A 14,221-nucleotide genomic window follows, 5' to 3' on the forward strand; every position below is an offset into this window, starting at 1 on the left:
CTTGTCTTGTTAAAAACCTTTTTCTGTCCTCTCACAATAAAAATTAGAGGGGAGACAGAAACAAAGAATTGTTACAGCTAAAACTCTGCTGTTTTGCAGATTGATGCTGCTTTAGTGGCTTGAGATAATGTTCCTAAATGTGTCATCCATCTTCTTAACCATCACTTTTCCTGCTCAGATAATTGTGTTTCTGTCCATTTTTGAATGTCATGTGGCATCTATACAGACCTAGAACACCATACAATAAAACAGCCACTAGTTTTCTAAGGAACTATTATGGGTTTATTCCTGAGATTGCAGATAAATCTTACCAAGTCACTTGTCACTTTTTCCTGTCCTGCGGTTTCCATCACAGGCTCTAGGAAAGTGCTGTGTTGTTCTTTTGCCCTCTCCATTTTGCAGCTTGGTGAATTCATTTAAAGCACTGTAACCTATTTTCACAAGCTGACTGCATTTTGGAAGAAAGAGGTTGCCAGGAAAGCTGTAAGATAGGTCAAGATAACTAAGCTGGACAGTCATTACAAAATGTTTCTCAGTTTTATATCCACAGAAACATGATTATAATTTTCTCTTTTGTATTTGGACATAAGTCCCCAGTGACATTAGGGAAGATATTTAAAAGCACAAAGCAGTCTGCTTTGCAGACTACTGAAAGCCAGAATCCCTTTGGATGCTTTCATCAGGACTTGTTCAGAACTCATCAGAAGCAAACCTTTCTCAAGCGCCAGGAGTTATTCCTAAAAAATTAAAAATGAACACTTATCAGACAAACACTAATGTAAAGATGGCTAAATTGTTCGTTACCAGTTCTCCATAGGAGAGGCTGATGCTTTGGAAGGGAAGCATAAATGCAGCAACAAATTGTCCCTGGAACAGACAAAAGCACTTTTTGTTTGTTTTTCCTTTTCTTCTTTCTCAAAACCAAGGTTTTTTTTCATGTGTAGATAATTATATTCACATCATCAAACTTCTCTGCAGTGTCTACAGAGTACTGATTAAGAAAACTCTGCACAAACCAAGGCTAAGATCCAGCTAAATTGATATGTGTACGTTTACAAAACGATCATGTCATTCTGTCGGAAAGCAGAAATGTAAGACAGTTCAGCAACGGGTTCACCTTTTTACTGAAGGCTGCGCTATGGTCACAATAGCCAAATAACCAAAGATTCTGGTTGCACATAGCATTGCTTAAATAATACAGCACATAATAGTCTATCATGGGGATATAAGGTATTTTAACAAAACCTGATTCACTAACTAGAGCGGGAAATTGCACACAATACTGGCAGAGGCCAGGAAGCAGGTACAGATCTGGAGTTCACTGGAAAGAAAACAGCCCTCACTTACTGCACTTGGAGGCCATGCAGTTGACTGAGACACGCAGTTCAAAACAGGCTTCAGAGAAGCAAGAGGAGTTGTCTGAAAGGGGTAAAACATCCCAGTATAACCAGAAACAACTCACAGGATGCAGAGACAAGGGAAGCAGGATGAGCTGCAGGTGAAGACTGGTCAGAGCAGAGAGGGGGCTTGAGGGAGCATCAGCCTGCTCTCTCAGGTGTCATTCCTCATTACACAGAAAGCTTTGTAGCAGAGGACTCATTGAAATGACTTTTAAAATTACACCCTCTTAAAAGTGTAAGAAATGTTTTCATTTTATTTTGAAGCGACTCACATACATTCATGTTTCAACTTGCCAAAAATAGGGCACTAACACTGGTTCTGAAATGTGTGATCAGTTCACTGTTCCCTGCGTGCCTTTTCTTTCTCCTGACTGATCCCTGTGCCTGCTGGTCACTCTGTCTCAGGAGTGTGCAGATTTATGAGCTGCCTTACTCACCACTGCAGCTCATAACAAGGCCTGGGAGGATCAATGAAGTTACTGCATGAGCCAAAAAAAGAAAGCAATGGACTGTAAAGTGAATGAACCAAAACCAGTTCCCCTCCAGGAAGTCCTTTAATGACCAACTCCCAACAGAAGGACTGCTCTGCACTACAACAGCCAGAGACAGGCCAGACACCACTCTGAAAATTCTGACAATTAGGGATGTATTGTGTCACAAAGATGACGGCCACATACCCACTTCTACAGATCATACGTGATCTCTGCCACCAGGTTGCATTCCCACACCCATCTCTGTGGAAATAACAGGCATAATGCGAGTGAAATCAGTTTTATTTTGAAATAAAATCACTCTTGCTTTCTACATGGCCTCATCCTGAACAGCCCATATCATTGCTACAATTTTGCAATATTAATTACTGCTATCTCACGGGTGCCTGTGTGCCCTAGAGGTAATTTATTAGATTGCTGCCTGTGTAACCAAGATTGTCAAAATTAGAGAGACTGCAATGGAGTGGAGTAAACCACCTCTGTTAACTTCGGTGTAACGGTAGACCTAATCAGCTTAAAGCATCTGCCCCTTCTTTATTTATTTATTTCTTGTCCTGACTTTCAACTTTTAAGACTCATGAGTTAGTGAATAATTCATTACCAATTAAAGTGAGTTACCATTAGCATTTTTTTCTTTGAAACACAAAAATCCTGGCTCAAAACATTAATGCATGAGGTAAAGATCTTTCTTTATAGTAGCCGAATCTAATTTGGAAAAGTGCATTATTGATTCTATCCATTTGTCAGAACCTGTAGTGGTATTGAGCTCAACATTGCCAGTAACTAGAAATGTAATGTGAATATGAAAAAAGCCAGGTGCACTGAAAGTAGCACTAATTTTATTAAAATTCAATAGACATTTAGTTAATTTCTTTCTATTTTAGGATTCAAACGTTGGGTTTGTCTTCACCTTGATGAAAATTTACCGAAGAAAGAAACCACCACAACAAGTTATTTAGCAGTCTGGTCAAGTTGCAAAGCTTAAAGATATCTTTTTCTTAGTGTTTGAGCTAGAATTAATACCTAGATTGCTTGGAAAATGAACTCTAGGGGAAAGACTCTCCCCTCATCCCTGCCATCTGCACAGGAAACCACAGCATGCTCAGGTGGCCAAGGCGGCCACCGGCATCCTGGCTTGTATCAGAAACAGTGTGGCCAGCAGGCCCAGGGCAGTGACCGTTCCCTGCACTGGGCACTGGCGAGTCCCCACCTCAAATCCTGGGGGGAAGTTTTGGGCCCCTCACCACAAGAAACACCTTGAGGTGTTGGAGTGAGTGCAGAGAATGAAGCTGGTGAAGGGGCTGGAGCACAAGTCTGGTCTCCTCTAACTGCTATTTTCCTGGAAACAAGCTCACGGCTATTTAAAGTACTTGTTCTATGAACTGCTAGAATTCCTGAAATAAAATGAGTGGTTTGACAACAATATTTCTAAGGTTCTTCAACAACCTTACAAGACTTGGGAGAGAATTATTATAAAATTTGACACTGAATTTTGTCTTGCTGTTTTCATAAAATCAAGTTCCACTGCCCTGGAGACATCTTCTAAAGCAGAGCCAGAAAGCCTCACAGTCTTTATGTGGTGCAAAAAGACAGACTGTGATCCACTTCACTTAGAGAAGTCTATTAGGAAGTCTATTATCATTACCACCTACATTTGCTAAGGTAGCGAGATGTGTGCTCCATTATCTCAAAATCTAATCATGGTCCAATATAAAATTTCTGGTTTATATGTCAGCTGAAGTACCAGGCTGTCTTGTAAATATAGTAGTTCCTTAAGTCTTCAGTCCTGTATCACTGAAGCCAAAAAGAATGTGTATTATTGTTTCTTACTTTCTTTTCTGAACTTAGCCTTGCTTTTTCACAAAGCAGCCATCAGCCACCTGGCAGTTGAGCTCTTTACAGTCACATAACTGAGCCATGGAATTTCATATTGCACTATCAAGACCTTAGAAATAACAATATAAAACTTAAGGGATACCAATTGTGCATAGCACAAGTGCCAGTACAAGCACCTAGGACGCTACAGTGATGAACGGGTTGCAGGCATGTTAGAGATACACAAAACTAATTCCAGTAAGGAATGAATGAATCGAAAACTCTTTAGAATAATAAATTTATTATAAAGATAAGAATTCAATATTTATGCATAAGCAAAACCAGCGGATGGCTGAAAACTATCAGAATACTTCAAGATGCTCCCACGTATTTGGACTTTGTGAAGCCCATGCTATTTCATCCTGCCAGCTACTAAAATAACCTAATCAGGTTTTTTTATGTTCACACAGGTAAGACCATTAGTAACTTTTGTTGTGTTGTGTTCCATACAATGCTAATTTGCATTTTTATATACAGCTGTCCATCCAACATGACAGCACTTCAGTAAGTCAGGCAAATATTCCTATTTGAAGACAAAGAAACTTCTTCCTTTTGTACCAGCTGCTAAGCTCCAAACAATTGGTTCCAGGTAACTGCTGAGAGCAGGTCCTTCAACTAAATCATCTCACACACACCTCACAGGGGCATGAAGAATAAATCCAAGGGATCCAGGGATTGCTTCTAAGGGTAGGAAAAAAGTATGATATGGAACTGTCATAATTATTAGTCCGTGCAGCCCACCAGCTTAACTCTGACTGGAACCAGTAGCAGATAAGGCAAGAATTTTTAAAAAAGAGAGAGATATACACAGTGATCCTTCCCATAGTATATTCTGAGATTAGTGCAATGAGCATTTCAGGGACTCTCCGACTTAGATATTACATCCAGATCATAAAACTTAATAGCAATCTGCGGAATTCCGCTCTATAAAAGCACTTTAAATTTAATTTTGAAGACTAATGGTGTCTTTGCCAAAATGTCCCGTGGCAATGAGTTCCTCACTATATTCACATATTATGTGAGCTGCCTGTAATTTCATGCAATCCTTCCTCACCCTTGTGAACAGCAGCGCATGGTTGTTCTCTATTCACCATGATTTCCTAGGTAAGACAGAGATGACTTAGAGCAAGCGTTTCAATTCCCAACTATCAGCTCCATTGAGTAATTTAACACTAAACTTCAGAACACAGCCTAAAGGGCTAATTAGGTCTGCTTGCGCTAGCAACTTACTGCAGGCTACTGACTTAGATGCCTAATTATGCCTTAAATCTAATTTTAGATAATCATGTTTGAAATCTTTGTTGCTATCTCCAAACCAGACTGAATTTGAGGTAACTATAATACAGGGTATTTTTGCAAAGTATTGTTAATTTTGCCTGTCGCCTAATGTCCTTATTTGTATAAGACAAAACAATACAAATATTTGTGCTTTACAGAACTTACGTGAAATATTTATATCTGATTGGTTAGTAAGATAGTAAGATACAGTATGCAACTGAATGAACTGAAAAGAACTTTTCAGCAAGATCTTTATACCCCCTATTTTAAAGTTCCATGAAGACTTGTCTGGATGCACTTTTTTCACCGTTAAGTATACATGCACATAATGTAGGCTCTTTCATAGACATTTCAATACATTTAAACACATCATATTGTTGAAAAATGATGTTTTATTGAATGCTGCTGACACTAGAAGTTCATATGCAAACAAACCTTGAATTACACTACTTTCCTATCCTGTTCCTGCTTCACACTCTGTAACGTAATGGGCAAAGATGAGAAGAATTTTTTAAACTATGGTACCTGCATGCTTTATTAAACATCATTCATTTTAAGGTGAGCTAGGAAAGTGAACTTTGCAAGCTGCAGAGGCAGAAATTACACTTCTATCCTTGCCAGCCAAGGACACACACTTGGAACATGCACACAGCTGATCTGAAGCTCATCTGGAGCTGGATTCTAACCAGGGTTGGCTTATGCAGCTTTAGGAGTTAAAAAATGATGAACAGTTTTCAACCAGCCAATGAGACAACCATCATGTAAGTTCTAGGAGCTACTCGCAGCACATCACAGGTTTCAATTCTGTAACTATTTAAAACAATATTGTTAAGGAAAGTCATTAGCCCTGCCAAAATCCTCAACTATTAATACGTTTAATAACTCAATGTAGATGTGCTCTGTTGATGACAGTAGCATTTACGGATTTTATGATAGAGTTAATGATGTCTAAAGTTTTCCTTGCATTTTTTTAATTTAAAAAATTTTGAAATTCATCATTTATTTTTATGTGTATTTTTGGAACTAAAGCTAGCTACATCATCTTCGTCTGCTTTCTCACAGGGTCAACTCATCATTAGAAAGATTATAAACATACTAGGATTTTGCTGAAGCATCCCACACTTAGTATGAAAAAGAATCCTAAATTATTACTCAGTTTCTTCAGAAACTCAAGTTTCTAAGCTCTCCATAGGTACCGGGTAAATTACAGTCATAACCGAAGGGTGAAAATTTTTCAAAGGTCTTCTATTGAATTAAAGGATCACATGTTTTATCTCCAATGTTTCCATTTATATGAAATGCTGGTCAAATACTTTTTAACAAACATTGTTTATAGTGAAATGTGCTTCTTGTTCAAGAAATGGTGTTGTCCCAGAATCAAACCTGCAGTAAGTGTGGTACTAAAGGAAGGAGTTCTGTGAACTTCAACTTGAAATCTAATGCAAATGTTTTCCACTTTATGTGGATTTAACCTCCTCCCCAACCGAATTTCTAAAGCACTGCTTCTGCTTATGCTTTTTTTTCCCCAAATATTCAATGTCTTTCAACATTAAGGAAGAATTTCTATATCATTGAAATGAAGTGGAAGGCCGATTACAAGTTTTTTTACAGCATTCCTCTTAAACAGCTTAGTGATGGTTCATACAACTATCACAGTGAACGAAGTTGTTTCTACATTATAGTAACTTAAAGATGTCAACTAATATGCATAAGTGAAAGAGAAAAATAGAGCACGAGACAAAAGACAACATAATTCAATGAACCAAAAGCTGAAAATCCACCTTTGTCGTGTTAAAATCTTATTCAATTGCTGAACTCATAATTTTTTTTTTGCACCAATTGCTTTATGCCTACTGCTTCTTTCATTTGTAGTTACATGGCCTTTCTCTCCACTTCCTATCACATAACAACTCCATGAAAAAATGAAAACTCCTGATAATTTAGAAAAATAATACTCATTGTGCTCTTGCAGCTGAGAAAAAAAAAAAAAAGGAGGAAAAATCTTTACTTTTGATCTGCACACCTCTAGCAAATTTCCTATCAAGACACTGAGATAAAAACTTCCGCTTTCTAACCAGCTCTTCACACAGAGATCTCACTGGCTTCTAAGGGATCGATATATACAAAGTGGAAAGATTGTTAAACTTAATTTTATTTCCTTTAACATCTATCCCAACTATCTCTGCAAGAAAGACATCCACCTAAATATTTTCCAGTTTCTGGGTCTGGTTTTGCCCTTGAACGGTCACGGGAAGGGGAAGACCTCAGCATGCCAAATTGCTTTCGGATATCAAACTCACTTGGCACAACCTCTGGCAGATGAGCTACATAACTTAAGATACAGTTCGTAAGCAGTCAGAAGTGATACCTTTAGCTCAGGCATGTTTATTATAAGCTGCATAGGTAGTTTAACATCTGGGTCCTTTGTATAGTCCATGGGCACAACGTTTGGTGCCATTTCATGGTATCGGCCATGCAACCTGTAAACAAGCAGAAAAAAAAGCCAATAACCAATTCCATTCATACAGTAATCAGACACAAATTTGTCTTGCAGCTCTGATGATTATTTTTAGCGCACAAGTCTGAGCCCACCAAATTCCCATCTTTTTGAAAAAAAAAAAAAAGAGAGGGCTTTGATGCAGTATCCTGCGTAACTGCTACTAACAGCTGTTGGCAACTTGAGGTGTTTCATGCCACATGTATTTAACATTTAAGCACCATATAGGTCCAGAAGAAGTAGGTCTGGAGCTACGTACTAACACTGTGAGTATCATCCAGGGGCCACATCCTGGTGCAGATTATTGGTTGACCTGCACTACACAAGAAAGGGTTGTTGTTCAACAGCTCAAAGAATTTAAAAGCCAAACAGTGTGCAAATACGATGCTATAGACAACAGTAATCTTGGGGCACCTTATCTTTTGAATTTAAAAAAGGCCTTTTCATATCTGCGCCTCACTAACGTAGCAGATCTAGTCTCACACTTCTAGCACTGGCTGACACCAGCACACAGACCATTTCCACTTCATTCAATTTCACTTCGTTTTATTCCATTCTTGGCTCAGCTTATTCATCAAACCAGCATATTTTAAAGGCAATAAACAAGTGGTTTTCCTGAGAGATGCAAGTCCAATATTCATAAACGTAGTTTCCCTCTCTAAAGCTTGCTTATCATGCCAACAGTAACACGTTATAGTTTTGGTAAGGGAGTTGGGAAAGGAAGAGTCCAAGCCCATGAAACACATCAACATTTCTAAAGGTTTAGAAGCTGAATACCAGTAAATTATAAAAACTGTCTCAGTCTCACACACACCTTGAACAAAGACTGCATAAATGTTTCTAGGACATCACTTTAAACTGCTAATAGCTCAAAAGCCAAGAGAAAAACAGCCACGTGCAATGAAAATATCAAATTAGGCAGGATTCAAATTTTGAAAATATCTTAGCACATTCATTCTCACTCAAATGCTCACTCAAACTAGGAATAGAAACATTTCAAGTTAAATGGGTATCCAATTCAAACTCACCAATGAATCCGAATTTTTTAGCTCTCAAACAAGGCACAGATATTGCCTAATAAGTAAAATATTACCTGTCTAGAAGTGAATAATGTATTGAAGAGACTAATTCTTCTGGGTTTCTGTTTTTACCAATTCTAGTGATATCTCGTTCTAGGGGAAAAGTATCTAGAATCCAAGATTCTGTCAAATAACAGCACAAAAAGCTTGGAGAGGGAACACATGTATCCTAGCACTCAAACATTAGGCAGAGATCAATATATTTAGCATGAATGTATGACCTGCCAGTCCTCTGCAAAATATCACATGTGTAAAAAGAATAGGCAGATTAGTGAGTTGCTGCTCACAGAACACTTAGATAATGTCATATACTATAAAATGTAATTTTTATATGTGAAAGTGTTGCCTTGCATCTAATTCATAAAGTGGTTAGGGCAGAAAGTGGACATTTTGCCATGTTTGGTGTTCAAACACAGTATTCTGGTCTTTCATTAGGTCACATGTACGAGTTATACACATTAAAAAGCTGTCTCTATTATTTTGTGACTTATTTTCATTTTAACAAAAAAGATTATATCTGCTCACCAGGAATACTAACAATTACAACTAGAGATGAACATGTTTTAAACAGCAGACCAGAAACAACCCTGTAATACGGGAAGAAACGACTCACCAACCCCTTCACCTGTCCAGCTTCAGCCTCAGCAGCCCCACCAGCAACAGAGCTGTTTCAGATTCATCTGTACTGACTTGCAAAAACTAGGAGAAAATAATCTATGCGCACATCTTCTCTCAGCATCTCTTTGGTCGTGATTATGATGTGTCACAAAAAACACGAAATACAACACAGAAACATGTTTTGTCTGAATCTTAGGAAACTAATGTCTTTACACTGCGCAGCAATATATTGTGCCATACAGGAAATTAAATATCCACTGATCTAAGCATATTTCAGCTGCTTAGCACAGCTCACCCTGACATTTTATAAATACTGTGTAATTCAAGATGCAATAGCCATTTCCCACTCCAGCAGCTGATTTCTCTGTTGTCAACAGCAGCTACAAAGATGCCCCTAAATACAATGGAAGAAAAAGCTTTAAAGGAAAGCAAACCTTTCAAATCAAATATCTAAAGATTTTTTAAAAATCCCTAGCAATCCCTGCTTATTTTAGCTGCTCAAATTTCCTTCGCTACTTTCTCTAGTGTTAGACTTTTCTGTCTTTGCTCTGTCTTGTCCAACAGGACTATGAATACAGACACTGAGCTGGGCATCTTAAAGGAGTTACCCATAATGTCTTTCAGAAGACACAGAAGGGATTAGAACTGAGTGATCTGTGTTTTATGGTTTACTAAGCTTGTTATATTCACCTAAAAATGCAAGATCTGGAATTTCTCTTCATTATCAATAAAAAACTATACAAACCTCTTGTCTGTAAAAAAAAAAATTAAAGCTGAGTCAATTTCTATCCGGAACAAACATGACAGAAGTCTAAAAATGTTGTGGGAAAATATCTGTTACTGAAGCACAATCACATCACAAGAATAAACAAACACATGCTAATGGTAACAAAAGAAACAGCCACAATAGTGCAAATTTAAAGTTACTTTGGTACTGGGAATAACACAGTGCTACAATAGAGACTGAATACTAGGTGACAAATAAAAGGTACTTACTACAGCTACATAAAGCAGCACTTCACTATCACCACTGTGACTCTCAGTGATCTGGTACTCAGTACTATTTTGGTAGAAATACTGAAAGTTTCTTATGAAAATAGAAATACTGACATTTCTTATGATGCTCACCGAATTAAGAAATTTTGAAACAATATCTACAGAGCACGCAATATTATTCTAACGCAAGAAATTCCCTTGTAAGGCACGTGGCAGGTTGCAATGCTGTGCCCCGGATGCCATTTGCTGTGAAGGAACAATCTTATTTCAGTGCTGGAGGTTAGAGAGAGAGTGATCAAAGAAAGGGCAGCTCTTTCCAGCTGCTGGCTGAACATTTCTGTCCTCAGGACAAAGGTTTAGTCTCTTCGTAACATGCAGTATCAGGGAAAAGTAAACCCATCATTTCTTGTATTTCTTGCCCACAGCAATTAACACAACATATTTATACTGAAATTAATCCAAACTCTGCAGTGGCTGAAAGAAGGATCTGGTTTTTCAACTGGAAGATATTATGTTGATAATTGCAAAGCACTTAACAGAGCAGTTAGGTTTTGTACTATTAATAGATCTGACAACTGCCTCTCTTGTACCACAGATATCAACTCATTTGTGCCTTCCAGTGCAAGGCCAACAAAAGCATTGCTATTTTACTGGGGACAAGGCACCTACATTAACTGTAAAGAATATAGTGTGTCCACCTGACAGCACCGTGGTAAGTACAGCTACCCGAGACTGACACACTCTCTTATTATGCTTTTGCTACTACTTCAGGCACTGAAGTTTTGCAATTCCTTCAAGAATGATATTAGTCTAGCACATTTACACCTCCACACAATGTAAATACACCAATTTCAGATAGCATCTTTAAAAGATATTGACAGAATCCCTCAGAATGGATTAGGTTTTAGCTGAAAACATTACCATAGGACACAGAATCAAAACACATTGCTTCGGTTTGCTACCACAAATTATAATAAAACTAATTCCTCTTTCCTTTCTGCAAGAAGTTACATACAGAAGCATTGAGTTGAACAATATTTGCTGACAGAACCCAATTTTTAGAAACAAAAAGGGAAACATACGCCCAGGGACAGGAGGTAGGGAAAACCAACCAAAACAAGAAAACAACTCCCCCTGCCAAACACCTTTACTGTACCATATGTCCCTACCTATACATGTTAACATGTAGTTTCCACACCTGTGTCTTCTTCAGAAACATCCACAATGCAGACAATATTTATTTTTACAGAAATCTGTTAGGATAACATGTTATCAGTCCATCCATTTGAAGTTAAGACTTTTTCTCTCTGGCCATGAGCAGAAAGGAATTGCAGGCACTAGCAAGTGGAGAGCCGCCCAGCAGCCGTCCTGGGGCTCAGCAGCACTCTGCTGCGGTTTACCTGGAAGGCGGAGGATGGACACAGAAATGTGCAAGCAGTGAGCAGAGCTGAGGGCAGCTCTCATATCCTGTTCTCCTCTCGCTAACTCTTCCATTAGTTCTCTAAATCGCTCAATGATCTGTAGGTACAAGAGCTTTCCACCTGAGTGGATTTCACACTAAAGCATCCAAATGAGACTGTAGGAAGTGGCTATGATCCAGCTCCTGCAAACTAAATTACAGGAATAAAATATTACATGGCACGATTAGCTAATATCACAATGAAAAAGGCCATAAGATATCTCTAGCTTAGGTTCCAAAACCAACATGCAGTATGTTGCACAAGCTCCATTATCCTTTTAATATACATACAAAAAACACCAACAAACCGAACAACCACCAGGGACACCATGCACTGTCTTCTAACAAGCTAAGCACTGGTTTGCCGGTCTCTCAGATGACCACACTTCACAGAAAACAGGTAGAAATCTAACAGAGCTGCTCCAGCCTCTTACAGGATCCTGAGAAAGCCACATATCACAGTGAGACAGTCCCTTTTGCATCAGTGCTAACACCTCCCTTGTACAAGTACTAACGTCTAAGAAAATGCAGTGAGGTTCAGGGAACTGATGAGTTTGAAAATACAGAAGTTTTCTCAGTTGGCTCCTTGTTGTAACTGACGGAGTTGCAACAGCAGAACTGCCTGCACAAGTAAATGGGGGTATGCTTTTCTATTGAATTAATCAATTAAATAAGGGCAGAATAAGACTTACCTCTGTAGGCAGCAGAAGTTTTAAAATCAACTCAGCTGGCCATCAACCAGTGAAAAATAAAAAAAGCCGTGTTCACGAAAACCACAGAACAACAGTACTGCCCCCACAGCCTACTTTTTGTTGATGTTGACTTTCTTCCCCACTTGTATTTTACATGGAAAAAAAGGTGGGTCAGAGTCTGTCCCCACTTCTTAAGGGGCTAATATCCTGGAGTCAGCAAGGGTGACACTTGGTGGATATTTGCTGGACGCAGTGTGACTGGGATGTCTCCAAACTCATAACAGAGCCTCCAACTATACCTGTGTAGACCTGGAAAAAAAAGACTTCCAAGCTTACACCCTGTAGCGATGGTTTTAATTTACTGTTGAGCTTTGAGAGAAAGTCAGATTGTACTCAAGGTCACCAGTGGGTCTGTTAATACACAGAGAAGCTCTTCCTTGGCTTGATATACATAAATCACCACCATTAAATGTGGTGCACATTACAGCTGCCTGGGCCGCCTTTGTAATAAGAACTCTGCACTAAAGGAGTGCTGAAAACAAAAGGTAAAAGCTTGTAATGGCTCATTGATTAGAAATAAGTAGAGGCTTTAAAGTGGCCTTTAGAACTGGACAAACAGCTCACCAACTCTGGTTCTGCCTTCATAGTACCTGTCACTTGATTTATATTGTAGCGGGAAAACATTTTTATTCAGCAATATAAAATATATGCTATTTATTCCTAAATAACAGGAACACACTCAAAAACTTTAAGACCACAATCAGGGCCATGCCAAGGAGTAAATTCTAGATCGCTCTGCATATTCACAGAAAATACATAACAAAATGGTTTAAGTGGGACAATGAAGCAAAGCGGTGAGCGCCGATGGACAGTCCCAGAGGAGCTGACAGCCGTTGTGCCATGACCCCAGAGACCGACTCTACAGAATAGAATAAACTCTGGCAGCAGCAGGTCTGTTGCTGTTCTGTTGCACTTTGAGTTATTCCCCACAAGCAAAACTACAGGCCCTTGTCCAGATGCCAGGGTTGCAGAGAACAGCTGGAGAAGGGCTTCTTGAAATCTGCAGGGAAGAACTGAGCACTGCAGAGCCTGGCAGGAGCACTGACAAGTGTCTCCATAGCCCTGGAAACGGACAGAGCTGAGCAATCCACCCTGCTGAGCCCTGGAGACACACACAGCGGGAAGCAGAAGCAGCAACAGCATTTGAGTTGGGATTGCACAGACTGCAGTAAAGAACACATCATGCTGATGGGAACCGATTTACAGTGATGCTACAGAGGCTGTAGCCCCCCACCAATGCACACTGTTGGGGTGCACATAGTCTCTTCTCCTATAGTGCTATTATTGCAGATGGACAAATGTGTGAACGGAGAGCTGGCGAACACGTCCAGACAGACCTATATCCATAGGTCAGCCACACACAGAGAAAAAGCTGCTATAGCTCAAAGAGTTCTTTAATCTAGGGCTGAGAAACTAAGGAAGGAGGGGCCTTCAGGGCTGTCTGCAACTGATAAGGGTCTCAGATTTATGCCATAAATTCACAAACTGGTTTTGTAACAACAGTTAAATGTTGCACATGGTAACTAAGACATAAATCTCCGTGCTGCAGCAATTGCTCAGTGAATTATTGCTTCCAAGGATTCCGAGAGTTTGGAACAGTCTATTAAAGAAAGGGCTCTACATATGAAGCTGAAACCAAAACGACAGGAAACTTGGTGCCACGTGTGAAGGCACCAGCCAGGAATGTCAGACAGAAACTAGAAGCACAACTCGTGAAATTGCCAGACGTCAACAAAAGGATGAACAACAAAGAATAGTGAGAAACACAAGCAGGAA

At 39.2% G+C, this 14,221-nt stretch overlaps 1 protein-coding gene across 4 annotated transcripts in view; it reads right to left on the reverse strand.

Annotated features, from left to right (window-relative positions):
- Window positions 1-14,221, reverse strand: part of CIB2 (calcium and integrin binding family member 2) — a 51,358-nt gene that overhangs the window by 11,747 nt on the left and 25,390 nt on the right. For all 4 annotated transcript variants that reach the window (XR_010606762.1, XM_065642101.1, XM_065642100.1 and 1 more), the window contains one exon: window positions 7,413-7,524. Coding sequence is in view for 3 of the 4 variants with exons in the window: in XM_065642100.1 (XP_065498172.1) it covers window positions 7,413-7,524 (112 nt within the window). In the remaining variant the exon portion in view is untranslated. The remainder of the gene's footprint in view (window positions 1-7,412; window positions 7,525-14,221) is intronic.

Source organism: Caloenas nicobarica, chromosome 10, assembly GCF_036013445.1.
Source record: "Caloenas nicobarica isolate bCalNic1 chromosome 10, bCalNic1.hap1, whole genome shotgun sequence".
Taxonomy (NCBI): domain Eukaryota; kingdom Metazoa; phylum Chordata; class Aves; order Columbiformes; family Columbidae; genus Caloenas; species Caloenas nicobarica.